Source organism: Paramormyrops kingsleyae, chromosome 1, assembly GCF_048594095.1.
Source record: "Paramormyrops kingsleyae isolate MSU_618 chromosome 1, PKINGS_0.4, whole genome shotgun sequence".
NCBI classification, from domain to species: Eukaryota; Metazoa; Chordata; class Actinopteri; order Osteoglossiformes; family Mormyridae; genus Paramormyrops; species Paramormyrops kingsleyae.
In genome coordinates this window covers 3,132,210-3,160,066 of record NC_132797.1, presented here as the reverse complement: position 1 = coordinate 3,160,066, position 27,857 = coordinate 3,132,210, and the positions used below count along the sequence as shown (strand labels likewise).

At 46.3% G+C, this 27,857-nt stretch overlaps 1 protein-coding gene across 4 annotated transcripts; it reads right to left on the bottom strand.

Moving 5' to 3' along the window:
• Positions 1–134: 134 nt before the first annotated feature.
• On the bottom strand, positions 135–27,686 carry LOC111851243 (dual specificity tyrosine-phosphorylation-regulated kinase 4-like). Of its 4 annotated transcripts, none has more exons than XM_023825966.2 (15): positions 27,350–27,686; positions 25,739–25,808; positions 12,297–12,371; positions 9,851–9,967; positions 7,364–7,490; positions 6,402–6,565; positions 5,982–6,118; positions 5,552–5,692; positions 4,564–4,702; positions 4,106–4,187; positions 3,825–3,997; positions 3,351–3,411; positions 2,723–2,852; positions 2,430–2,608; positions 135–2,070 (listed from the first exon to the last, which is right to left on the bottom strand). In XM_023825966.2, the coding sequence occupies exons 1-15, from the start codon at positions 27,373–27,375 to the stop codon at positions 1,802–1,804; spliced, it is 1,890 nt and encodes a 629-aa protein (XP_023681734.1). In that variant the 5' UTR covers positions 27,376–27,686; the 3' UTR covers positions 135–1,801. The 4 variants fall into 4 exon arrangements, with proteins under 4 accessions (XP_023681734.1, XP_023681736.1, XP_023681735.1 ...); XM_023825968.2 differs by having other exon boundaries at positions 135–2,067; positions 27,350–27,685; XM_023825967.2 differs by having other exon boundaries at positions 7,364–7,487; positions 27,350–27,684.
• Between the last annotated feature and the right edge of the window lie 171 nt (positions 27,687–27,857).

The window sequence follows — 27,857 nt, the reverse complement described above, 5'->3', positions numbered from 1 at the left end:
CACACTACAGTATTTGCTTGAAATAAATTAGGATTCTTAGGAATATTTAGGCCAGTTATTTCTTAATAACATTGCGGTTTCATTGCAGAACGATTTCCTGTGTGAGGAACGTGGGAAAATGAGTAGCACTCAAATAAGTTTTATTAATGATTTTATTACACATATAAAAGACATTCATATGTTGTGCATTAACAGTACATTGCACCATATAAGAGCTTTTTATTTAGGTAAATATACTTGTTTAATTCATACATAATTCAATTTTCATTTCAATATCGCAATAACTTTGGATGATTAATATTCAGTGATTTAGATTTGTTCATCAGAATAAAATTCCATACATCCTACATTCCGAAGAGATAAAGAAATATTCTACGGCACTGGTTGGGTTGCCATTTTGTAACTCTCCAGAGCTTTGCCATTTTGTAACTTTGTAATCGTGTAGCGTTCCAAAGCGCGCTTATACTACAAGGGAAGGTTCAGTAGCTTTGACGGTGAGGCTGACCGCTGACCCAGAGTCTGCGGCCATTTAGACCATTTCGCTGGCTTGGAAAAAGTGCTGAGTGTCCAGTTCACATATGCCGGGGGTGTACGGTATAAAATGCAAGGACTCTGAATACTGAAAGGCACAGGCCACCTGCCCATCACTTTCCCGCTGAGTTCCCCCCATCAACAGCGTGAATATAAAAGCAAATAAAAGCTACTTATTACAGCAAAAGACCCAGCTTCAGCAGGTAACAGATTACATCAAAAACAAAAGATCATTAAAGGATCATTTATAACCTATACATTATTATTGGTGAACAAGTAAAACCTGTTCACCTCTCTATAGCATATGTACGTTATTATTTGCGTGGAGTACAAAAATGAAGCAAAAAACATATAAAAAGGTTTTTTTAAAATATCTAAAATCTTACAATATTGAATCACTGCTAACTCATTAATTTTAACAATAAAATATATAAACACATGACATAGTAAGTATTATAATTCTAAACAACTATGAAACAGAAGCCAGTGATCAGAAATAAATACTAAAAAATATACTCTAATTTCCCATATGTGGGACACAGATAAAATAACAATGTTGACCATGATTGAATTTATCATCAGATTTTAGTAGGTATCCAGCCTCTGCTCTTCAAACCTTGCTGAATGACGCAGATTCACATTTTCGAGAAAAAAAAAATACTGATGGAAGGCACAGAACAAAGAATGTGTGTTTGTGCTTCTGCAATGAAGGAATATCAATCCAACAGAAAACTCGCAATTATGGGACGACTGGAAATTCTCTGCATCACTAAACACTCCTGTATAATCAATACGCTGTGCGGGGGCTCGGAGAGTTTGGTGACCTCGGACCTCAATCCGGATGAAGGTGTCCAGCAGTCCCACAGATCCTGAGAGGAGCGTTGTGGCCTGTCAGCACCCACTGTCAGGCTCCACGCCGTTCTCTGAGGCTTCCCAGGCTTAGAGCAAAGCATATGCATGGTACCCATAACTAGGGTCAGGCAGCTGCTACAGTTTTCCTAGCAATCTAGTTTGGCTTCAGCTATTAATTAAAAAACGGAAACACGGACGGCGAGCACAGTGCCTCCACACAAAAGCATAACGGTTAATCTGTCATGAGTTAACCTGCATGTTGCTGTTGCCACTAACTCCCGTCGCTCTGCAGATCTCAGTGACACATGAACCATGTCTCCTGCAGAGGGCGTCGCTGACCTTATGACCTAGGAGTCAGGTGACCAGCTCTGACAGATTATGTGCCCCGCACACACGTAAGACCCCCCTGCCCTGGCTGTTATACCACAGGGGAGGGGTCAGAGGACTGCCCCTGGCTCTCGCTGTCTGTATCGGGCTCTGACTTGGGCTCGATGAAGATGTGGACCGGTCTCTCCCCCATCACCTGCTGGGTTGCCATCTCCACCGAGCTGCCAGCATCGCTCCCGCTGGTGTCCCCCACCACCGACTCCCCAGCCGGACCCAGACGCTCGTCACTCCCTGTACTGCCTCCCTGTCCTTCGCTCTGACCCCTGACCTTGTCCGAGCCATTTGAGTCTTCCTTTTCTGCTGGACAGCAAAGAGACAATGAAATTAGACATTTTAACCGGAGGCGATTAGACATTTTTTTAAAGGTGGGGTGCATAAGAGAGGCCATAATTCATACAGATGGGTCAACCTTCTCATTAACCAATGATGTGCTTTGAATTGGTGACTGACAGGGCAGGGCGCACGCCGGGGGCCAATCAGTTTTCACAGCCTCACACCTGTATATGCCCCTGTCATTAACAAACACCAATATGACGACTTCCATAATACAAACAGCTAACAGGAAACAGAAACTGTACTTGATTATGGGGAATTAAATGGGGAAAAATTGTAAAAGTTACGGCTGGAAGGGAAGGAGCGTTGGGGGATAGGCCTCTTACCTGTCCTATTATTGGCTACTTTGGTGGGAACATGCTGGTTTCTGATTTCCGAGTTGACTTGGCTCACATGATGATATCTCAGAGGCCGGTGCCTGATGCGTGACCGGTTGATCCGGCCCTCCAGAATCCAGTCGTGCTGCAAGGCCTCGGCAGGGCTCATGCGTGTCGCCGGGTCCCACCTGCGCGGCAGTAGACAACAGCCTTGATGACATGTCAAGCAGACTCCCCGGCTGCCGTGATGGCAGGAACGACACCCCCCCGGACCGCGACGGCAGCGGCCCGCATGCACGTACATGAGGCAGCCTTTGAGGAAGTCCAGGAAAAGCACGTCATTGGTCTTCAGCAGGGTGCCGAGGTCTTTGGAGCTGGGCGTCCTCAGTTTGCCTTTGCTGGTTGTCAGGTTCCTGGGGTTGCCTTGAGAATCTTGAGGAAGATGATAAATTAGCCAGTTAGCTGAACTATCCAATAAATTAGCTCTAAGTTCACCACCCGGCCTTGGCAGAATAGCCTCATGTCTGTGGGCCCTTGAGCGAGGCCCTTAACCCCCGGCCCCATGAGAGCCGCTGCAGGTGGCTGCCCTTCATCGCCAAGTTAGTTCTCACCTACATGTGCGTCATGGAGATCGAGATGGCGTAGGCAAAACGAGAATTTCCCCACCGGGATGAATAAAATGTCATTATTATCCATTCATCCACCCATCCATCCATCCATCCATCCATCCATCCTCCATTACCATTAAGCAGTACAGGGTCAGAGTGAGGCTGCGGATGCTACTGACTGGGATGCCAGCCTATCGCAGGGCAAGATCTGATCTTACAGTCATGAATAATGATTCAGCTCAGTACTGCCTCCATGAACTTGTTGTTGTTCTTGGCTCTGTTACAGAGGCATGGCTGCATGGATGGGAGCTGAACTGCTTACCGAAAAATAACTTTCTTCTGGATGCTGTTTGGACAAAGTCATCTGGCGGCGTTCCCAATATCTGAAAAAAACAGCAGTATTTTCAATTTCCATGTGACTCTGTCAGTCTGGATTCGCACAAGGTGTGAATCTCAGTACCAAGGGTGCAAAGACCGTATCTTTTGGTCTTAGCGAGGCCAGTCTTGCTACCTTGCCTTCAAGTATCTTTAATGAACTTGGGGCGCAATGAATCATGGGATCGATCTCGTTTGGTGAGGATGCAACCAATGGATGCTTGATATTTAGGATGGGGCAAGACTAACATCTGGGGATTTTTACTGTCCTCTATACTTGTGTTCTTAGTATTGGAACTGGTCTTCAGCAATGGAAGATGACGTCAAACGGGTAGATGAGAAGTATGGTCAGCTACGCATACTGAGATTCACCCAAGTGCTTCAGTCCCATTACACCGTACATGGAGAATGCTGTGGGTACCTCCATGATGCAGGCCATCTGGTCCACCTCGCTCTCCCCCGGGAAGAGTGGGTAACCGGTATAGAGCTCAGCTAGGATGCAGCCCAGGCTCCACATGTCGATGGCCATGCTGTAGGGATGCCCCAGGATCACCTCCGGGGAGCGGTAGAAGCGGCTCTGGATGTAGGTGTACACTGCAGATATCCGGACAGAAAAACCGCTGTTGCGGACAGGTTGCTCAAAGGAAAAGGGCCACAAAGATGCCTGCAGCCCCACACGTGAGAACGCAGAAAACCACAAACCTCTCTGCTGTTCATAGCAGCTGGAGCCGAAGTCGACGACCTTGATATTCCACTGTCCCTTCTGTGTCAGCAAGATGTTCTCCTATGGAGAGAAAGAGCAAAACCTTGTTCTGTGGTCAGTTCATCAATCAAATGGTCCACCCTAATTCCCTGTGCAGTGGACGGTAAATTCAATTCAATGCCATGAGAAGCTGCAACATAAGCAGCTGTGATCAGACCAACATGACGTACGACTGAATATCAGAGGGTAGGATCAGCCAGTCACTAGCGCTGTGGGGATTACGGGTCTTGCTCAAGGGTCTTGTGCTTATATAATTACTCTGTAGACTACAGGATTTGAATCGGTGTCCTTCTGTTCACAGACCACAGAGTCATGACCAACAGAGCGTAACACGCATGCAGCCACACAGCCAGCCCATAATTCATGGCACCAGGAAGTGGAGAGCGAGCAGTGCTACCGGCTTGAGGTCGCAGTGGATGATCTTCTCCCTGTGCAGCATCTGCAGGCACTTGAGGATGGAGTGAGCGAGGCGGCGAATCAGTGCCAGGCTGAAGCCCTGGAAGTTGTTCTTCTTGATCACCTCGTAGAGGTTGAGCCTGCAGACAGAGAGCATGGATGACAAGCTGCTGGCATGCCACCCTGCGTGGGCGGACTCACACACGCTCACCGTGGGTGGACCGCTCTACGACTCTCATCCAATGCTAGTTAAAGATTTGTCCTATAGGTGGAGGTATCAACTCAGTTTAGACCCTTATATTGAATTTGAGTAACTTTTGCACCACTAATCAGTACAGAAAAAAAGAAGGAAGGAAGATATTTAATGAGGATTTTTTTTGTGCAACACCAAACCTTCTCTAAAGGTAAATTAGTATATAACATAATTTCGACGTAGTCAGTACAACTGCATATAATTATGTACGTAAAAATGATACTGTATACAGTTGTTTTACTGCAGATTAAATTAACGTCAGCAAGGCTGTGATAGATATTTATATAATAATATTATTATATCAGCTAAAAAATTATTTTATGCTCTGAGCTAAAGGGGTTACAAACCTAGATGGGACGTGGTGGCTATTTAACCCCAGAAGTTATTTTGAGGATCTAAGTTTGAAACCTGATGGCACTTTGGCCCATTTCTGGGAACCTGATCGGATCCCCGCCCTTCTGCGTCTGCTGCCACCTTCCACTGCTGTGCCAAGAAGGAGGGAGCTGAAGAAGGACGCGCAAGGGCAGGGCGGGCTGGGGGGCTGGGGGTTCAGCTATGGCCGGGGTGGCTCTCTTCATTCGCGGTAAGGAAAACAGGTCAAGTTTGGCGATGCTAGCTATACGGGAAACAGCGTAGTCTAGTTAAAGTACTTTTGTGTGTCATGAATTTCAGGGCTGACCAGGATAAGTGTTGGAAGATGGATGGATGGATGATGTCAGGGAGCTGCAGCCCTCACCCTAGCAGCTCAAAGGAGATGCAGAGGTGGTTGCGGAAGTAGAAGTGCTCCTTCATGTGGATGACGTTGTGGTAGCCGTCTCGGTCTCTCCTCCGTATCGCCTCCAAGATCTTCAGCTCCACCAGTGCTTGATGATGGAACCTGCAGCCCGACAGCACACGCCATTTCGAAGAGGTATACGAGTAGCTCAAAGCGATGAAGTCAAAAGAGTCCTTGGATTGGCTTGGATTAGCAATCTGAATTGCGCTTTAAGCCACTGATTAAATTACTGCTGCAGCAGCTTTAGCTGGTGCCGCTACCCCCACCAATCGTTGAATGGCTTTGTGGCAAACACACAGCTATTAAACAGCGTTAAACACTGTTTCTCTGACATAATCACACTGCACACTTGGACACCATGTCTTGTCCTGCGACCTCGTGACAGGCTGACCTCTTCTTGTTGCGGATGATTTTGATGGCCACCAGCTCGTTGTTCTTGTGATCCAGGCATTTCAGGACTTGCCCAAATGATCCCTTCCCGATGACCTCCAGGATCTCAAAGCGGTAGCTGATGTGGTCGTGTAAGACCTGGAGAAACAGTGTGTTGAAGTGGAAGCATACTAGGTTCTGGAGGCTCTGTGAAGTCCTGGGTTTTATTGTGCTGTGCAGTACCTTTTGGGATAGTACTCATACTCTATGCACCCAAACATTGGGTCACACGAACGATGGATGATTACCAGCACACAATGCGATTTGGCAAACGTTTCCATGGAAACACTGCTAGCATGTTATCAGTGTATTTAACTTGTGTTATCAGTAATTATGACAATAGTAAATAAAACGACTGAACGACACTGGGCGTGAGTGCTACCTTTATGTAGTTCCCTTGCTCGTCATCGTAGCCGGAGTTCTGTCCTGCTCCTTGAGAGCCAGCAATCTTTTTGGTCTCCAGGCCCAAGTACCAGATCTCGGAATAGTCCATGATTTCTTCCTGCTCAAACTCCGTCAGCCGGGCATGGAAGTTCTTCAGAGCCTCTGAGTAGGAAATCAGATGAAGAGGGAGAAGGTCTGTCAACAGGATTCACTGCTCAACACACCTATCATGTTCATTTCGTCAATGACAATTTTGACGAGAAGTATTCGTTGATGACCTTTTGTTTCATGACTAAATTGTAATGACAACGTAAATGAAAAAATGGTTGACAAAGAAAATTATGGTGAAATCTCTGTTATGCTCTGACAAGTAAAGACGAGACAAAATTGCTGGCCCTGTTTGGGCAGACAACCTGGATCATAGTAGCCATCTCAAAGCATTGGTTGTTTTCCTTTTTAACCAGTCATTTACATACGCATAAGTACACATACCAGTTCTCAGTCTCCATGCACCTTTCTCATTGGATGATTTGTTTTTCCCGCTCGGTTCATGTCTGAGCAAATGCCACTTTCCAGTTTAACTAATGCTCACACTCACGCCACACGGTTTTTGCCCTGACTAAGTAAGTGACTAAGACTAAAACTAAATTCAAAATTCTTGCCAAATTTAACACTGACACCTACCTCACTGGTTCTACTACAGGTTTCAGAAGAATAATGCCTAATTATTGAAAATGACTGATGACAAAACAAAGGATTTCACGATTCTATCATATGATGTCCCCTACCCCCATGCCCCTCCCCCTAGCCCATATGCCCTTCCCACTAGCCCATTTGCCCCTCCTCCTAGTCTATATGCCCCTCCTCCTATCCCATATGCCCCTCCCCCTACCCCCTATGTCCCTCCCCCAAGCCCATATGCTCCTCCCCCTACCCTCTAACCCTCCTACAGGTGTGTACCTGTGGGTGACATGGGGAGCCTTTGTCCTTCAAAGAACCTCTCTTTATCACACTTGTTGGAGATGCCTTTGCCAGTGACAGCTGCAGTCAGGCGTACGGGACACTGGGAATTTCTCTGCCGGCCCTGCTGGAAGAAGAGAGGTGAGACGGTCACTAGTCATCCACAATAAAAAGAGGACACCCTGGGCGGGGGATATCGATCGGTGACAGGGCACACACAGTCATAAAGGGGTACAAGGGCGGGATATCGATCGGTGACAGTGCACACGCAGTCATAAAGGGGTACAAGGGCGGGATATCGATCGGTGAGAGGGCACACGCAGTCATAAAGGGGTACACGGGCGGGATATCGATCGGTGACAGGGCACACAGTCATAAAGGGGTACACGGGCGGGATATCGATCGGTGACAGGACACACGCAGTCATAAAGGGGTACAAGGGCAGGATATCGATCGGTGACAGGGCACACAGTCATAAAGGGGTACACGGGCGGGATATCGATCGGTGACAGGGCACACAGTCATAAAGGGGTACACGGGCGGGATATCGATCGGTGACAGGGCACACAATCATAAAGGGGTACAAGGACGGGATATCGATCGGTGACAGGGCACACGCAGTCATAAAGGGGTACACGGGCGGGATATCGATCGGTGACAGGGCACACGCAGTCATAAAGGGGTACAAGGGCGGGATATCGATCGGTGACAGGGCACACAGTCATAAAGGGGTACAAGGGCGGGATATCGATCGGTGACAGGGCACACGCAGTCATAAAGGGGTACACGGGCGGGATATCGATCGGTGACAGGGCACACAGTCATAAAGGGGTACACGGGCGGGATATCGATCGGTGACAGGGTACACAGTCATAAAGGGGTACACGGGCGGGATATCGATCGGTGACAGGGCACACACAGTCATAAAGGGGTACAAGGGCAGGATATCGATCGGTGACAGGGCACACGCAGTCATAAAGGGGTACACGGGCGGGATATCGATCGGTGACAGGGCACACGCAGTCATAAAGGGGTACAAGGGCGGGATATCGTTCGGTGACAGGGCACACAGTCATAAAGAGGTACAAGGGCGGGATATCGATCGGTGACAGGGCACACAGTCATAAAGGGGTACATGGGCGGGATATCGATCGGTGACAGGGCACACAGTCATAAAGAGGTACACGCGCGGGATATCGATCGGTGACAGGGCACACGCAGTCATAAAGGGGTACACGGGCGGGATATCGATCGGTGACAGGGCACACAGTCATAAAGGGGTACATGGGCGGGATATCGATCGGTGACAGGGCACACGCAGTCATAAAGGGGTACAAGGGCAGGATATCGATCGGTGACAGGGCACACAGTCATAAAGGGGTACATGGGCGGGATATCGATCGGTGACAGGGCACACAGTCATAAAGAGGTACAAGGGCGGGATATCGATCGGTGACAGGGCACACAGTCATAAAGGGGTACATGGGCGGGATATCGATCGGTGACAGGGCACACGCAGTCATAAAGGGGTACAAGGGCAGGATATCGATCGGTGACAGGGCACACAGTCATAAAGGGGTACACGGGCGGGATATCGATCGGTGACAGGGCACACGCAGTCATAAAGGGGTACAAGGGCGGGATATCGATCGGTGACAGGGCACACAGTCATAAAGAGGTACAAGGGCGGGATATCGATCGGTGACAGGGCACACAGTCATAAAGGGGTACATGGGCGGGATATCGATCGGTGACAGGGCACACAGTTATAAAGGGGTACACGGGCGGGATATCGATCGGTGACAGGGCACACGCAGTCATAAAGGGGTACATGGGCGGGATATCGATCGGTGACAGGGCACACACAGTCATAAAGGGCTACACATCAACTACATGTGTTTGGACTGTGGGAGGAAACTCACACAGACAAGAGAAGAACATGCAAACTCCACACATGCACACACAGAGCCAGGGGTGGGGATTCGACCCCACAACCCTCGAGGTGTGAGGTCATAGTGCTAATCCCTGAGCCACCAAGCAGTCGATACCTTAATGACTAATCTATATTCGGCCAATATCGTATTCTCTCCCATCAGGTTTTATGCCACATGGTGGTGTAGTGGTTAGCACAGCTGCTTCACACCTCTGGGACCAGGGTTTGAGGCTCCACCCTGGCTTCATGTGTGTGAAGTTTGAATGTTCTCTCCCTGTGTTATCGTGGGGTTTCTCCAGTCCCCCCCCCCCCCCCAGTCCAAAAATGTGCTGTGGTTGATTAAAGTTACCTAATTGCCCGTAGATGTGTGAGTGAATAATGTCCCCTATGATGGGTTTGCGCCCCATACTGGATCGTTCCCTGCCTTGCGCCCATAGTCTCCGGACCCCCCGTGACCCTGAATAGGATAAGCGGTAACAGAAAGTGGATGGAGGGATGGATGGAAATAAAGATTCTCCAGACAGAATATGACAAAAGTCTGCCCCCAGGATCACCTGGCAGCCGTTCCTCGGTCCTTTGTGGCTGATTTGGGGCATGGTGCCCTCGGACTGGTGCTGCAACTGGATCCGAGCCACCATCTGCTTGACGGGCACGTCCAGCTGTGGCAACCTCTACAGTGAGAAAAGGAAGTGGTGGGGTGTTAAATAATCCCAGGACAGAGGAGCCAGCCAGCCCCCCCACCCACACTAGGTCTCACTGTGTACTGCAGGCCCTACACACACTATGTGGCCAAAAGTATGTGAACGCCTCACTTGATAAGCCACACCCTTTGCTAACATAGGTGCATAATTGAGCACACAGTAGCACAAACATATGCAACACAATGGATGCTTCAGCAGTAGATGTTAGTAACTTTCCACTTGGCCTCTTAATTGCTGATGCCTATAAGTCTTGTTACCACATTCTTGTCCTGCTAGAGCTGCAAATGAAGTGATTGTGAAGGTCAGAAAGTCTGGGAGCAAGTTCAGTTACCAAGTGGTAGGACATGACATGAGGGGCCTGATCAACCAATATCCAACCTGAATGGCAGCAAATCCCATCAGCCCTGCTCCAGCATTTAACAGAAGGCCTTCCCAGAAGAGTCCCTTCATAGAATGACACCTGATCGATCCCCATGGAGAAATTCTCTTTTCATCTACCCTATCTTGCTCTTCATGACATACACATAAGTGAGAGTAAACCTGGCAGTTAAGAGCAGCCTCTTTCATAAGCCATTCTGTCAAACTCAGGCTTGAACCAGCAACCTTCTGTTCCCAGGCATGGAGACTTAGCCCACTGAGCCACACAGAGCCCCAGCTTTTAGAACAAGATGCTGGACAACTGGTATCCATAAACTTTTGACGATACTGTGTACAAACCCATCTGGGAACTTCAGGGCTCCAGTCACAGCACTACTGGGCCCCGTCACTCCCACCCCTACCCCCCCTGAACTTCTGTCTTTGGATCGCTATTGATTTTAGTAGCGTGCTGAAGCAGCCAACCTATTATTGGAAACAGCATCTTATCACATGTGGCCCCTTGAGCAGGTCAAACTGCCAGCCCGATTATGAGGCATAGAGACAGCAGCTAAATATAGGTGCGTGTTACTCGATAGAGTAGGCATGTGGTAAATAATACTGTATCAAGCATCTACAGTACAATGTAAGACTGCTGAATGAGGCTTTACTCTGTAACAGAGCACATTCATCCTGAAAGCAAAGCATGTCTATTATGTAAGTATGTATCAGGCCAGGAGTGGCTGCGAGTAAGCAGTGCTCTTTGCAAGGAGGTGCTGAAACTGGGACAGAAGGCTAAATGATCACTGTCTTTCTTGCAGTGCGTAGACTGCAGAGTGTGTGGATTTTCATTGGAATCATTGGAGTTCATTTAAAAAAACTGACAAATAATGCACTGGGCATGTTGGAGGTCAGGGGGCTCTCTCGTTGGCAGATTATTGGGAATGTTGGAGGTCAGGGGGCTCTCTCGTTGGCAGATTATTGTTAATGTTGGAGGTCAGGGGGCTCTCTCGTTGGCAGATTATTGGGAATGTTAGAGGTCAAGGGGCTCTCTCGTTGGCAGATTATTGGGAATGTTGGAGGTCAGGGGGCTCTCTCGTTGGCAGATTATTGGGAATGTTGGAGGTCAGGGGGCTCTCTCGTTGGCAGATTATTGTTAATGTTGGAGGTCAGGGGGCTCTCTCGTTGGCAGATTATTGGGAATGTTAGAGGTCAAGGGGCTCTCTCGTTGGCAGATTATTGGGAATGTTGGAGGTCAGGGGGCTCTCTCGTTGGCAGATTATTGGGAATGTTGGAGGTCAGGGGGCTCTCTAGTTGTCAGATTATTGGGAATGTTGGAGGTCAGGGGGCTCTCTCGGCAGATTATTGGGAATGTTAGAGGTCAAGGGGCTCTCTCGTTGGCAGATTATTGGGAATGTTGGAGGTCAGGAGGCTCTCTCGTTGACTTATTATTGGGAATGTTGGAGGTCAGGGGACTCTCGTTGGCAGATTATTGGGAATGTTAGAGGTCAAGGGGCTCTCTCATTGGCAGATTATTGGGAATGTTGGAGGTCAGGGGGCTCTCTCGTTGGCAGATTATTGGGAATGTTGGAGGTCAGGGGGTTCTCTCGGCGAATTATTTGGAATGTTGGAGGTCAGGGGGCTCTCTCGTTGGCAGATTATTGGGAATGTTGGAGGTCAGGGGGCTCTCTCGTTGGCAGATTATTGGGAATGTTAGAGGTCAGGGGGCTCTCTCGTTGGTGGATTATTGGGAATGTTAGAGGTCAGGGGGCTCTCTCGTTGGCGGATTATTGGGAATGTTAGCGGTCAGGGGGCTCTCTCGTTGGCAGATCTTTACAGTAGTTCCCCAAGGGTCCCCAGAGTGAGGAGGACTGACCCTGTTGTTGACCTGGCTCTGAGGACCACTGGGACATGGAAGTTGGGCTGCTGCTACACAGATGCTCACCTGTGGATAGGGCCGGTTGGTCCCCAGTAGCGGACGCTCTCTCTGCGGGTGAGGGAACGCACCGGGCCTTGAAGACTGTGAGGGAGAGAGGAACAACGACATTCTGCATGACTCTGATATGTGACACACGCACACAAGACAAATGCTGGTGGCTCACATTCCCTTGTCCCCCTTGAACTAAGATTTCAGGATAGTTCACCACTTCACCAAGTGAAAGACCCACGTTCTGAGCCACAATTGACAATCTTCCTGGGACCAATATAGAGAATGATACTTTAAAAGACTAAGGTTGACAGCTGGGTGGTCTTGGGCCATACCAATACCATTCTAAGGGGAACCCCTCCTTCTACACATTGTCACCGTGATGGTGGCTCCATTCGGATGACTCTCTATCCCTTTAAGCCCACAGTAATTATCAACTGCTTGAACACTCCATTGAGCACAAGGCAGCCAGTATCCAGTTTGCTCTGGGGGCGGGAGGGGTAAACCACTTCCATTGGGGGGAGGGGGGGAAGCACTGTCCCGAAGAGGCCTGGGGGGCAGGGTGCTGGCTCTCAATGGTTTTAAAATACATTTCAAGCTGGACTTTCTATGTAACTGATTAATTAGAGCACATAGGAGGTGCGGCTGAGGGGAATCCAGCATCGATCCAGGTTCTGTGACCTTTGGGGACTCAAGCTATGAAGCACTGGAATAGGACAAAATCACTGTATGGGTTTATTGGGTTCAGCCCATCTGATGCAGAACATCAGGAGCCACTCCTGAAAGGCAATATGCCAAACTGCCTGGCACCTGCCCGAATCCCACAGTAACACCTGCTCGAATCTCACTGTAACACCTGCCCGCATGCCCCAATAAGTGCATTGCTGGCTGTACAACAAGACTGCAAAAGAGAAGAAACACTACCCTAAGAGTGTAGGTTCGCATGCTTCTGAGGAGGTCTTAAAAAAGTTAGGGTGGATTCCGAAACCCCCCCGCAGCTCATCCAACTGCGGCCTGTGCAAGTGCTATATGTTCCATGCAGAATCTGAGATCAACTCAGAATATTCCCTGTCATATATTTTCACGTGCTATATTTTGAGCAACTCAAGCTTTGAAGACCCCCTCCTCTAGGCCTTCCCCCCCCTCCACATGCACACCCTCTCGGAGGCATTAAGTGGGTCAGCATAAAAATGCATTAAACCATACAGGTATGTTCAACCACAAACAGACAAAGAAAAGATCGAAAAACGAACAACTCCATAGCCTACTGCAAGCAGAGAGTGCCTCTCAGCATGATGACAATGGAAACACTAAATGGATTCTGACAATGTACAAAATATACATAATGTAACGGACGTCATCTTTTTCACAATGTGCACGGTTTCATTAACTTTTCAGAAATCTTAGTTCAAGGGGGACAAGGGAATGTGAGCCACCAGCATTTGTCTTGTGTGCGTGTGTCACATATCAGAGTCATGCAGAAATGGCATAGAGATTCAGAGATTTCAATGGCGTCAGAAACAACTGTAGTTTCTAAATTTGCAATAACATTGCTGCTTAAGTATTGGGTTGATATGATCTAGTCAGTCTTGTTTGAGATAATAAACTCCAAACACAGCATTGTGCCAGTCAGTACCTATCTGCTGCTAGTCTCTTAGCATGCTAGGCTAAATTACTATAGGTATTACAAAATCAGATTATAATTATTTGGAGGGAGGGGTAATCGGTTTGAACATTAAGTCATCATCGAGCCTCGCGTCTTGCGGTAAATCTGTCAGTACGTGCATTGCTACAATGTGGGTTAAACTGTTTCACAGGTGACCTTCCCGCCCGTGGAACAGGGGCGCACTGGCGCCAAAATGCAGCCACGGAATTTATACCAATGTGATATTTTGCCGCCGATCGAGGGGGCGGGGGAGGGACCGAACTGCCCCATGGCCGGTCCGCGCCTGCCCGTAAAACATCTGTCTCGTCCCTTATGACATTTAAATGCATTTAAAAATGCATGTAAATATTTATAATCTCCAACACTCGGTTATTTCTGAAATACATTCAATTGATCACAGATGCAAAATTGATGCTGGTCATGTTTTTGTTGGGGTATGAGATTTATTACTTACAAGGTATCTACATGAATGGGATTAGGCGTTTCTAATATATCACCCAAAAACTACCTTCAGATGTCATTTATAAACTAATTTCGTTTATTATTTAATTCTGTCAGACGGATTGATACAGGAGACCTATATGGCCTGTATATGCACATATATGCACCTCAATTTTGCCTATATGTGGCATATATACGCATATATGCAGCATATATACTGCATATAGGTTTCATATATGCGCATATATCCTCATATAGGTTCTTTCCATGTGGGTGCGTCTGTTATATATTTCGAATCATTAAAAACTGAGCATAAAATGATTTCCATGGAGACCGCATACTAAACAAACTTGCAAAATACAAATATATTCATATATATTAATATTCATAAAATTAATTTCAAATGAAGATAACGCAATAGGCCTATTTAATACTGACGAACGTATTATACTTCAATTGGATGCATCTGCATATCTTCATACATAAGTGAAATATGTTCTCACCTTATTTATTTCGGGAAACATTCCGTTTAAAAAATCGTGCCCAAGCTCAAAGGAAGTCCCAGACTGAACTAAATCCAGATGAGAGCAGCGCACCTGCACATCCTCCCGGACCGAACTCACGAGCTTAACTTCGTTTTTTTCCGCGTCAGGTCTCCGATGGCGTCCGGCAGCAGATGGATCAAACGGAAGGGTGATTTACTAATTTTGAAAACTGCAAGCCAATCACGTTACAGTTTTCGTTGCAGTCTTCGGCGCACTTCTGCACGCTGGGCAGCAAAAGCCGTCGTCAGCAGATTATGGCTCGTAGGCAAAGCGGTAAGTATATTCTCCAGAGTCGCCACCTGTTTAGACATCCGTGGTTGACAGCTGTGAGTCTCGATATAGATTTGTTTTTGTCTGCATCCTAATCATCATCGACTTCTGTAAACTGACGCTCCGGGGTAAATCTGACTGCATCAGCCCGTAAACATATCGCGTGACACGCACACATGTGTTTCAGCCTCAGCCCTTATATACTGAAGCCCACCCCCCGCCCCCCGAAAGTCAGCATACGTCGCCACTCTTGAAGGTTTCCATTAAGAAGACTGGAGATCCCCCTAAAATCAGCCGTGCCTTCGTTATTCTAATTGCACATTTTAATCAAGTACATATAACATGTCGATCGACTGCATTTACCAGGTTTGCAACTTTTTAAATATCTATGCCGAGATTTTAATGTCTATAAGAACTCGATGTTAATGTATTGCTCGTTAAGTAGAGGAAAGAAGTCTGTATCAGTAAATCATTACTTAAGTCTTACCCCCTGGTGGGACTATTTCCCCATCCCAGTTACTGCTCGCGGCTAAATGAGTTACTACGTTTGTAAAAGAATACGAAAATATTTCCAGGTTTTTTTCCTGTACAAACCCATTTCGTGTAATTAAGTAATTAAAATGATGAAATGTGAACGTAAAACAATGAAGAATAGATTTAGAGAATAATGCAGTTTTACAGAATTATGTAAGAGGCACCCAGAATTTCCGTTTGAGTGCCGATATCTTTGAATATCATCCTGGAAACCGGAGACTGCATGCTCACGCGCAGCATGCATCTGCGTCTTTTACTCTCGCTGTCCTCGAGCCTACCATTTACACTTCAGTGCGTGATTAAATTCTAACCCCATCTTCCTCTTAAGTATTGTACACTGCTGTCATTGTTTCATGTCGGTCAAGGCAGCACGGACTGTTCATAAATCACAGCGCTTACAGTTTCCGCCTGCGGAGAGAGTATCTCAGTGCTTATGACTGCCCGTGGGTACTGGGATGCTCAGTGTTAGCTGGTAAAATAATCGATAGATGGATCTGCTGGCTGTGCGACTGCAGGAGCCTCAGAGGAGTGAAAGCGCAGAGCTTTCAGAGCTGTGTGTGGGCAGGGGGACACATCTCAGAGTCTCTCGGGTACGACGCTCTCATCCTAATGTGCGTCAGCGCTCGCTGCGTCATCGTCGGGTGGACGTCACGCACTAATGGCACCTGGGAGAAACTAAGTAAGAGGATGAGCACAGTGGATGTTATGTAAGAACAGCCATGGAATCGGTCTGGTCGTCAACACAGGGGTTCTCTCAGCTGTCTATCCGGCTCTGTTTCCCCTGGTCCATCAATTACGGCCCCCTAACATGTAAATATACCCCCAATCAAAAGTGGAATTAGCTTATAGTGTTATGTTATTGCTGTAGGTTCATCTTCCATATGTTTACAGCAGTCCTGTAATCATATTCCAACTGCTTGTTGTCCTTTCATCAAAACATTCACTCTGTCCCCACGTAAAACAGCCCCCATTTTCCCCGTGGACCCCCACAGAAAAGACCGCACACTCTGAATTCCGCTCTGCCTTCCTAACTGGAATTCTACATCTCTGAGTAGTAGTCATGGAAACTATTGCACAGCATTCGGGAAGCCACGCTGGAAAGGGGCATCTTCGAGTCTCTGTTCTTGCAGTTCCAGTGATATAACAGAAAACTATGAAGATTCACCAGCAACATGGACAGAATATGCTGTGGTAATGTGCACAACGTAGTACTGACTGAGCCACACTGTTGAGCTCTCACCTCACGTGTTATTTTCTCATAAAGCTGTCTGGACCTTGATTACATTCTAGTGCAATCCCCTGGCTCTGCACTCGTGAGTCACAGCTCAAGGCCATGTTATCTCAGACACAGTACTTTGTCCCCCGCAAAGGTGACATTTAAACACCACAATGGTCACTCACTACATCACTCTCCTTAAGTCCTACCTGTATCCTAATCTCTCAGAAAAGTTCAAGCAAAGAAACTAATGAAAGAAGGTGGGTTATCTTCAAAGGTCCTCTCTGTGTGCCCCCCTCTGCCCCCCCCCCCCCCCCCAGCAGACTGCAGTCACAGTGATTACAAACCCCTCTGGAGGTAGACTGCAACTTCCAAAAACTCATGATAACTTTATTGATTTGGGAAACAGGCATCCCAAAATGAACAACGTTGTATTTAAGAAATAAGAAACCACACTGCCAGAGGCTAGGGAAATCAGTTATGACGTTTTCGTTATTCAACAATTTGCACCTGTGTATTAGTCATGTACGGCCTGGGTCATTCAGACGTGAGAGGGTTACTGCATTTCTCATTACCTTGGAAACAAGAGCCCCGACTCTGGGAATCCCATAATGCGCAAAATGCATGACCTTTAATGCGCAAAATGCATTACCTTTAATGCGCAAAATGCATTACCTTTACAGCACATAATACACAAAACCCTATTAGCGCACGTGGGGACCATGACTGTCGGAACAGGTTAGGGGGGCGAGAATTAATACAGAGAAAAGAATGAAACTCTCATTCAACAAATGGGTAGTAGATCTATCACCAAAGGCATGTTGGAAGAGGAGAACAAAATATTCTGATATCGCATTACAGAAGTAAGCACTCAGTCTGAGAAAGAAGATCCATACTCATGTATGGTAAAGAATTTGAACTTTAAAATTCAGATTGTGTTGGACAGCCATCTGGAGTACCCTGTCCATGCCAAATTATGTTTTTGTGTGTGAGAGGGAACACAAGATGGATGGCAATCTAAAAATGTCACTAGCAGAAGAATTCTGACCGAGGGCAAAATTCTGTCATTTGTTCATGGGGCACATTCTTCTCTGAAGACGACCTGAAGTATGACTCAGAATTTCGATGCCCCCATTTCCCTTCAGATTTAGGACGCTCCTTATGATGTCATGCTTTGTGTGATTGTGTGTTTCCCCCCTAGCTCTCCAACATTCTTTAATGTGCTATGATTTGTGTAGGATAACCACTTGTTAACCCTAGGAGACTGTGGTTATGAACATCAGAAATATTTGGATCAGAAAGTGAAATGAGAACTGGGATCGTGCGAAGACCCGTGGGCACTTTCACACCGTGGCTGTGGAAAATTCGATACCTAGATGTTTTGCTAAGCAGAAACAAACCCAGGGATGGGCAAACAAGCTTAGAAGAAGGTGGCATGGCAGGTAGTTAAGGTCAGCCCCCTCTCTTGAAAACCCGTAACCCGCAGTCTGTCCTGGTTATCTAATCTCCCGTTAAGCGCGAGACACTGTGTGTGCATCAGGAGCAGGTTGGGGAAAATCCACACTGCTGTCATATCTGTGGATCCTTGGATCTCAGCCCAGAGCAATCTAGCTCACACATATGAGTATGACAGAACAATGGAGAACAGAACAATGAATAAGCTCCTGTAAGGAGGACATCACGACAGCTGGAAGATGCAGTTTAACTCAATTTTATAAAAATCTATGACTGCAATGAAACAACTAAAAATGCTTAACGCTTAAAATGGTAAAGGTTAGGGCTGGTTAAGGGGTTAAGATTGTCATTGATGGGATTAGGGTTATGCCCATAGAAATGAATGGAGAATCTTCACAAATATATAGATACCTAATCTGTGTGTGTGTGTGTGTGTGTGTGTGTGAAAGAGGGAGAGTGTGGTTTGGATCCATTTATGCCTCATAGTTTAATCCAGATCAGACAATAAAAACTTCTAATATTAGTCTTGTCCTGAGAGTTAGCAGAATACACTGCAAATGTCAAATACAACAAGCATCAGTGTAACCCACTCCTTAACGTCACTGGCTGGTAAGTTCTGCATTTACATCGCGACTGTCCGCTCATGATCTGAATCACGAACAGTACAAACGCAACACACCCACACATGCACTATTAATTGCACTGTGCTTGTCATGCTCTGCTATTTCAATGACGTAAGGCCCAAACAGGAGACAAGCATTCGGAATTTAACTCATGACGGGCTGACTGATTTCACTAATTGTTTTGCAATGGTTCTAGTTCCAGAAAACGAAGTGAGCAATCCAAGATGCTGCAAAAGACTGAAATGTTCTTGTACACTATGTACACATATATGTGGATGCCAGTTTGTCCAACATCCTATTCTGAAACCAAGGGTAATTCTATAAAGTCTGTTGGTCCTATGTTGCTATATTGACCCCTGGGAAGGCCTCCCGTTAGATGTTGGAACATTGCTGGTGGGATTAACTGCAATTCAGGTTGGGTGTTGCTGTTGGGGTCATGCCATCACCACATTCTCTGTATGGTTTGCCCAAGTACAGAATGACGAGACGTCATCTTACTCTGACCTCCATTGGCCTACATTCATTAGCTTAGACCTGGCCTCACCGTATCCTCTTCACACAGAACAAGGGCCCATACTTAGTTCTGTTTACTCCTGGAGTATGCTTTGAGAGATTATGGTAGGGACCACTTTCCTTGTGTAGTATTCTGAGTCCAGGAGTGTAGGGTTTAGATTGGCCCAGTAAAAGTGAACATGATCCTCCATTTGGACCACATGGAGGTGACGCATGGTGCCGTTAGTGTTGGATCCAGATTACTCTTCTGGACCGGGTTCCTGGCACACTTGTGCATCCCCAGCAAGGCATGTCATACGATATGTTTCTGTTGCTGGGCTTTCTGTTGCTGTTTTGAATCGGACTGGGGATGCGGTTTGTATTTTGACTTTTCTCCAGAGAAAGCTGGTGAGCAGTCATCAGTCAATGATTCTTCACAGAATGTCACAAAGACGTCAAAGACTTTTCACATGGGGAAAAAAATGGATGTGTGTCCATCCTGCTTCCTGAGTGACATCAGCCCGTTTGAAGAGATCAGTCAAATCACCATAAATATTTGCAGTAGCACTGTGACTGCCTCTGCACGATGCACCCAAATACGGTGTTGGATGCGTGGTATGTGTGACACATCATGTGCTTCTTTGCCTTGAGCCACAAACTGGGTCACTTGCCGGCTGCTGTCCATGGTCCTGGATCCGGACAACAAGGCTTCCCAGTATCGCTGTAAGATGAGAGCTTTCACACTAGCCATCGGGCCAAACATGCCCTCGAACGAAGGCTTGTGGGAGTTTTACTTACACAAAAATGTTCTGAGTGCAGAGCCTGAAGGAGGCAGGACCAAGACATCGGATTGTTTGGGCTGGCCACCCCAAGTTGCTTGGATCCACCTCCTCTACAATCTGATCGGGTTTCTCTCTAATCAGAATATCTGCAGAAGGCCAGGCCCACGGTGGGCCACGGGGCAACATGGACATAAGCATCAAATGTCAGAGTTCAGCTTCCAACCCACGCTGCTATTCCCCAAATTCAGCTCTGAGATGTAGACATGGACATAAATTACAGGGGGGGGGGGGGGACACCAAAATGGGGCAATAGAACCCCCCCAATAATCATGTTTCCCCCTAAATGGGTGGAGACCTCAACCCCACCAATGTTCAAACCAAACACCCTTGGATGAAGATGCATCTCCGGGACCGAGTGCGTCAAGACAATCTGTCTGCTTTTTGTAAGATTAATCCCTATTCCATTTTAAGAATAGCTTTGTGGCACCTCAACACTGAAAATGTAAAAGTTAAATCAGCTACAAAGTGCATTGATTTAATGCTGGGATTTGGGGGTTCCTGGGATAGCGCACTTGCCTCACACCTCCGGAGTTGGTTGGTTTGAATCCTACCCTGTCAAGAGAGTTTGCATGTTGTGTGAGTTTCCTTTGAGTATTCCAGTGTCCTCCTGCACAGGACCTTGAGTCTCTCAGTTGCCCATCAGTTGGGTGTATCCTGTCTAGGTTGATGTTGTGGCACCTGGAATAGGCTCCATCCCCCCGCCCCCGCCCCCTGTACCACATAAATGACCAGAATATGGACTTCTTGTTTTTTTGAAAAACAAAGAGCAAAGATAGACTTACGTTCTTCTCCTCTGAGCATGACTTCTCTCCGTTTGGCAGTCTTATTGTGCCTCCGTGGGACACGTATGGGTGGAGAGTGATCTGTATTCCAGTCACACAGTTGGGGGGGTATGGGGTTGGGTTCCACTGGTAACCTTGAGTGTATCAAATGTGTGCATTCATTACTTGCTCCTGCTCTCAGGCACAGTTTGCCCAGAGTCCCATTAGCGCTCATTAGCTGCCTGGAGTGGGACGGTGCACTGGTCCTGACTGGAGCTCAAATTGCATGACAGGTGTCATGGCAACGACTCCATCTTAGCCCCGAGGAACAATGTGACAGATGACGTCCTGCCTTAGGATGGAATGCAGTGCTGTGTAGCTGCTATCGAGGCTACTTGCACCAAGGACAAGTGTGATGGGCTCCTACAACGCAAAGAACCTTAGCCTTCATTCTGATGAGTTGGCGATGAACTCGTAATAGCTATGTACTTTCCTAATTTAGAAACTATACCCAGCAATTGGAGAGAATGCAGGATGGATGTGATGAACAAAAAAGGATTCACCTCATACCCCTTAAAGTTGTTCTATGTCCTCTGATGTCCTTCAGATTGCCTGCAGAATTCACACCAATGTGATTCAAACCCCACAAGCAACGATTAATGATTACACAGTCTGGTGTAGTGCTATAATTGTCTTGATTTCTTTTTCTCTCCCGTTTTTTAGGGTCAGAGAGTGACGACTGAGGAGTGTTTTAGTACAATGATCATACGAGCCTTTTTCCATCTCAGTAAAGTTCTGAGCTCCATCCTTGCATCGCCATGTCACTTGGTTCACTGTCCTGTCTGGACAGCAAGTCTAAAGATAAATCGTTGGATATTTGTAGCCAGGGTAATTTCAGCGAGTGTTCGCATGAATCCCCCTCAACCACTGTACAGCTAGCTTTGTTCAGCTTGTACCCGCTACATGCCCGGTAGAGCTAGCTTAATTGACAGCAGGAGGAGGATAACACACTGCCTGTGTAAACAGACATGCCCGCACACACTCTGACCATCTGACACCGATATGACGCAGTGTGGCGTGCCACTGCGGGCCAGCCAAGTGACCACCTTTCGCTCCGAGTGTCCGATGTCAGCAGGGAAACATTAGCGGGTGAGAGGGTTCAGCGGGATAAGGGGCACCCTTCCGTAGCTGAGTCTCCAGGGAGCAGACAGTAGGGGAAAGTCTGCTCTGGCAGAAGATGAGGACCAGAGTGCCCGTGCACATAAGCCACACAGACTCGTCAGCAATGGAAGCATGACGTGTGAAAATACTTTGACGGTCGTACATACGCAGATATGGTGAGCTAGTAGGACTGGCCAAAACCGGAGAGAAACTTGATGCGACACGGCCCTTGGGGCCATCGGACGGAGCACAGGGCCTTCCGGGCGTCTTTGCGTGTGCTTGCACCTGACACAAGGTGACCTGCAGGTTCCCCAGGCAGCGCATCCGGAAAACAGAAACAACACAACGCCTTCGGTAACAAGACCCCAGAAGGATGTAAAAAAAAGAGGTGAATTACTCTGAAACACATTGTAAAGTTCAGATGACTCATACACAAAACAGAATAATAACCACCTCGACTGTGCTGGACTCAAGCAAACACTGGACATATTGAATTAACACACTAACTTCTGTAAACCAGAGTAATTCAAGCTTCACAGTGGGGCTCCTTGAATTAGTCCAGTGGCCTCCCTGGCTTGATGCTGTGTCTCCCCACCTAACTGTACAGTGAAGACAGCGTGTATGTCCGCAGTGCTCAGAATTCCCGTGGTGGCACAAAGCCTCATTGCACATTTGAAGGTTCCCCGTTCTATTTTTACCGTGCCTTTTTTTAAACCAGTCTCCTGGTGTCAGGCTATGCAGGAGGCAGATGCTTTTAGAGGGAGTTCCATTCCAGGTCTATTCCACTGCTCCTCTGGTCAAACCCTCCTTCCCACTTTCTTGTCCTGCTTCTCTATTCCACACAGGAGTCCAGCTTACCAGCATGCAAGACAACAGTAGCCTGAAACCTCAGTGCTTCCCACAAATGCTCCCACAGCTCAAGTTCAAGCTGCTGGTCGAACTGGCAAGTGAATCTTCATGAAGCCATATATCAGAACCCCCCCTCCCCCACCCCCACAACGGTACGGACCATTAAAACTTCAGCAGCTGGAGGTGATCCATAGATTTCATAAATCCCAAAGCAGTACACAGTTGCCTCCCTTAGAAGCTAAGGCGCTAGACCCACTTATTAAAAAATTATCTGGTGAGTCTTACAGGTAGGCTGTGTTTATCTCTGAGTTATCTCTGGACTTACTGTGCTTACAAAACTATGGTATCTGAGCCCAACAGAACCCAACAAAAATTAATGGATTCTGCCCATGGTGGAACCAACATAAAATCCAATTTACAAGCTGTACTTTATAGTGACCTTACACCTCACATCTAACACTTAAGGTGGAATTTGCTGAGCGGAAGCCAACTGGGTAGATCATACATTACATTTCATCGGCAGGATGAAAGGAACTCAGATCAATGGGGAGATAAAGGATAGACAGACTGACTGATGCTGATACTGACTCAAGACCAAAAGACCATTCATGAAAGATGACTGGGGATTTTAGATCAGAACATAGAAAACATTTCTTTACACAAACCTATGGAGTAAAGTCACCAGCAAAGATAATCTGAAGCCAACCCTAGTGCCATGTCATGTACTGTGACCACGCTCAATGTTGTTCCACGAATGGTGATCTTATACCCAACTATATGCCATGAATTATAAACCTTGAATTCTCCATCATGGTCTGCTAGGAACATATGGGCAATGACAGGTCGCCAGCTATCCTTTGCTGACCACAAAGCAGCTGTCTCATGGTCTCGTAGATTCACCCTGTACAACATCAGGAAGATCAGGCCTTGCAGCCACACTACTGCAACTCTTCACTGACATGTTTGCCAGCTTGTGCTGTCACACCACGCCATCTACATCAAGACCAACATCCCATCATACTCTCTCCGGTCAGCTGGCCAATGTCCCCTGGAGATCCGTCCACCGTGAGAGATGTCTCATCCTAAATGGTTCTCATCAACGGTGGAATGAGCAACCAAATGACATCCAGTCATCAGATTCCCTCTCAACCAGAGTTGGACATTTCAGGTCCAGAAAGTAAAAACCCAAACCAGGACTTTGTTTCAACCAACTAGTTGAGTATAAAAAGTCACAGTCACAGAGTACTCAACTGGTTGGTTGAAACAAAATCTTGGTCTGGATTCTGGACCTGAAATGTCCACCTCTGTTCTCAACCTTCAAGAAATGCTTCAAGATCTATCTGTTCCAGCTAGCCTTACTCTGTGATCCCTTGGCTGTTCTTTAGTCCTCCCTGAATGCTCTTAGGGTTGTCTTTTGATTTAAATAGTTGTCTTAGGTTCTTGCTATGTCTGAGAGGTGTTATATAGTTTATGTCCCAGTGCTACTTACACTTGTAACTGGGCATTTAGTATTTCTAGGCTTGATGAACGGAGTGTAAACATTAGTGATACACTGATAAGGAAATTGCTGGCCAATACCGATAGGTGATTATTTCAAAAACTGATACTGATACTGATTGTTTGAGAGGTTCTGCTTAAAGTTAAAGGGCCACATCACCCAAATAAATTTAAAATAAATCAATTATATTCCAAAAATATGAAAAAGTATTTATTTTTGGGAAGAAAACACCAACTCTGACATACAACAACAGTCCCAGAGCAATATATTTTATAACTGTAAAGATCTTTTATATTTATAACATTTATAACAGACAGAAGCGCAAAACACATTTCTAAAGTAGTCTTAGCTAACGTTAAATTAATTCCACACAGCAGACATTTTTCTAAGTTTAGTATGCAGGTGTGCAAAGCAATATGCATCACCCTTTTAAAGGGAATTATCAGTAGTAAATATCGGCTCGTCTTTAACCGTCGGCTGATGGCTGATTGTTACCATATCAGCCGATACCGATAGCTGGCTGATCAGAGGGTAGCCCCCCCCCCCCGCCTTTGTGCCTGTAGAGCACCCCCTCATGGTGAGACAGCACCAGCACACCTGGGAACGCTATGTTACACTTTTTATGACTTCACATACTGCTGAAGATGTTCCAGTCTCCTTAACTGGTGCCTATAAAATAAGAATTTAAAAGTGCAGGGTTTAACTGTCTTCACATGTGCCAAGGCTAATCCATCATTTACACAGAAATCAGCAATTTGTTCCTAGGTGCTTCTACAAGATACAGACTTGATGAATCGTAAAGGTGCCTTCATCAGCAAGATATTCAGACCCGTTACGATACTCCTGACATGTAAAATGTGAGGGGGATTATCTGCAGCAGTTGCTCAGATCTTCCTTCCTAAAAACTTTTGCAGAAGGCCCCTTTCCTCTCAACATGTCAGAGGCTCGATGCAGACCTCACTGTTTCACCCGCTGACCCTTTTAACATTTCCATATGATTACAGGTAAGGTGTCAGCACCCTTCCTCAATGGTACAACTCAGCTCCCCCTAGGATCTGAAATCACATATCAGGTATATCAGGTATGAAATAATGGTCATGATCCTACCTTACTCAGCAAAGGCAGCCCACTGTTTCTCTGCTGATTCAGCATCTCCAGATCACTTCTAGTATCTGTGCTGTTAAAAATTACACAATATTGTAACTTAATGCCTGCTTTAGTCTAGCATATTTAGCCTTAGATTAAGCACTGTTTCCTGTAATACATTACACATTTTAGGGTAAATTTTGAAATAGAATATATCATATCTATAGGTAATTGTATGATGATCATTAATGGGTAACACTCTACTTGACGTGGCACACATTATATAGTATTATACTATTACTTATGTATTAATTAACCACCAACTAAGTCTTAGTTACATACTGATCTCATGTTAATTCATCATTAATGAATCGTGACGCACATTTTATCTCAAGCAGTTACTATACATGTTACTATATATGTTAATTCTGTTAATATTTGTGAACTACTGAAGGAACAAGAAATGAATAACACAAGTGGAATACTGACATGTTCGTTCATCATTAATGAATCGGGACGCATATTTAATCTCAAGTAGCGACTATATTTGTTCATGATTTCCTCTTCAGCGGTAACTGAGTTATATGCTCCGTCAAGTAAGTGTTACCCATTATTATATACATTTATTTATTTATGGAAGCCTTTTTACACATATTTCCACTATCCTGATAATTATGGGGTTAGGGATGTGAGCATGACCGTAATGTAGCAGCTGGCCATCGTAATAGACTGGAAGGCTACTGACCCCCGCTGGCAGAACACGCAAACTGCGCAGGAAAAGCGCGCAAACTGCACACGCCCGAAGCTAAACTCCTACCATAAGCGTCGAGCATCATTCCGCCACCTACTGCTAAACGGAATCCTTACATGTTCCTCTTTCTGCATCGTTCTCTTGTTATTTCCTTGCAGCTAGTACACCTAGTACACGATATTCTCTACAGAATCCCTTTTACCGTTTAGAAAGGCACGGTTTACCGGGAAGATGTGCGCTGACTACCCGGCTGACTGTTCACCGGATGAGCCATCATTTCCAGTCTCTCCCGCTTCATTCTCTCAAAAGGATTAACGATACCAAAGCCGCCGAGGGTAAATCACCCTGGAGGCCGAGATCTGGGACATATGGCTTAGAAACCCCGCTGTGAATGTCTCAGTAATTAATAATGGATATTCAACATTTGTCGCGTTTCAGTTAAAGCGACGGTCCACACAGCCCGTTCTGGACGTAAATAAAGTATACGAGGAGTCTGTTTGGCTATCCTGTTCCCCTCAGGGTTAAATGAGAAAGTATAGCTGTGGTGTGCATAGGCGCCAAATATATACATCTAATTACATAACAATTCTCTATTCCCTCTATTCATATGGGATAATGTGTTCTGCTACTTTTTAAAAACTCAGTTTAATAATGGAGACAATAACCACACCAGCACAAAAAAACTGACTCTGCATACCTAATATACATTGCAGCTTTATCCATCGTTTATTCGGGCAGTAGAATTACAATATAATGGCCATTAAAGAGGAACAATTTCTGTTATTCATTTTCACCGCAAAGTAAACATATATAGCAATAAATGAACCCGATGCCACACGGTTGTTTTCACTATACAAAGGCTGAAATGCTCTGGTACTTACTCCGCAGCTCGGTCTGCGATGCTCATCGCTGCCCATCGGTTTATACGAGATAACACTGAGCGATGAGCGCGGTTCCGTCCATGCCGGCAGGGGGACGCCCCAGCGCTCGCGGAAACCGGGGATCCCACGCACGGCGATAAGTGCAACCGGCCGTGCAAACCACGCAGAAAGACCCCGTTAAGCCCTGTTAAAATCTTTCAAAATGTTAATTTTGTAAATAGTCTCCAGCTCCCTCTTGACATTTGTACGGTCTCACACCTCTGCGCTCGCCCTGAAGTCATCCTACCTGCACCTTTGCATATCCTCCTCACGTCAATGTCTGTGACTCACTTTTAACATGCACATTATATATGTAAAATAGCCATCATGGATGATGGATGTGATCTGGCCGCTATTTTAAATGAAGGCTTATTGAGTTTAAATATCAACAACCACATTATTTGTGTTAATGATCTCTGCACATGACCAGCGCAGCTTATTCAGTCTGGGACCTGAGAAGCAGAGTAGA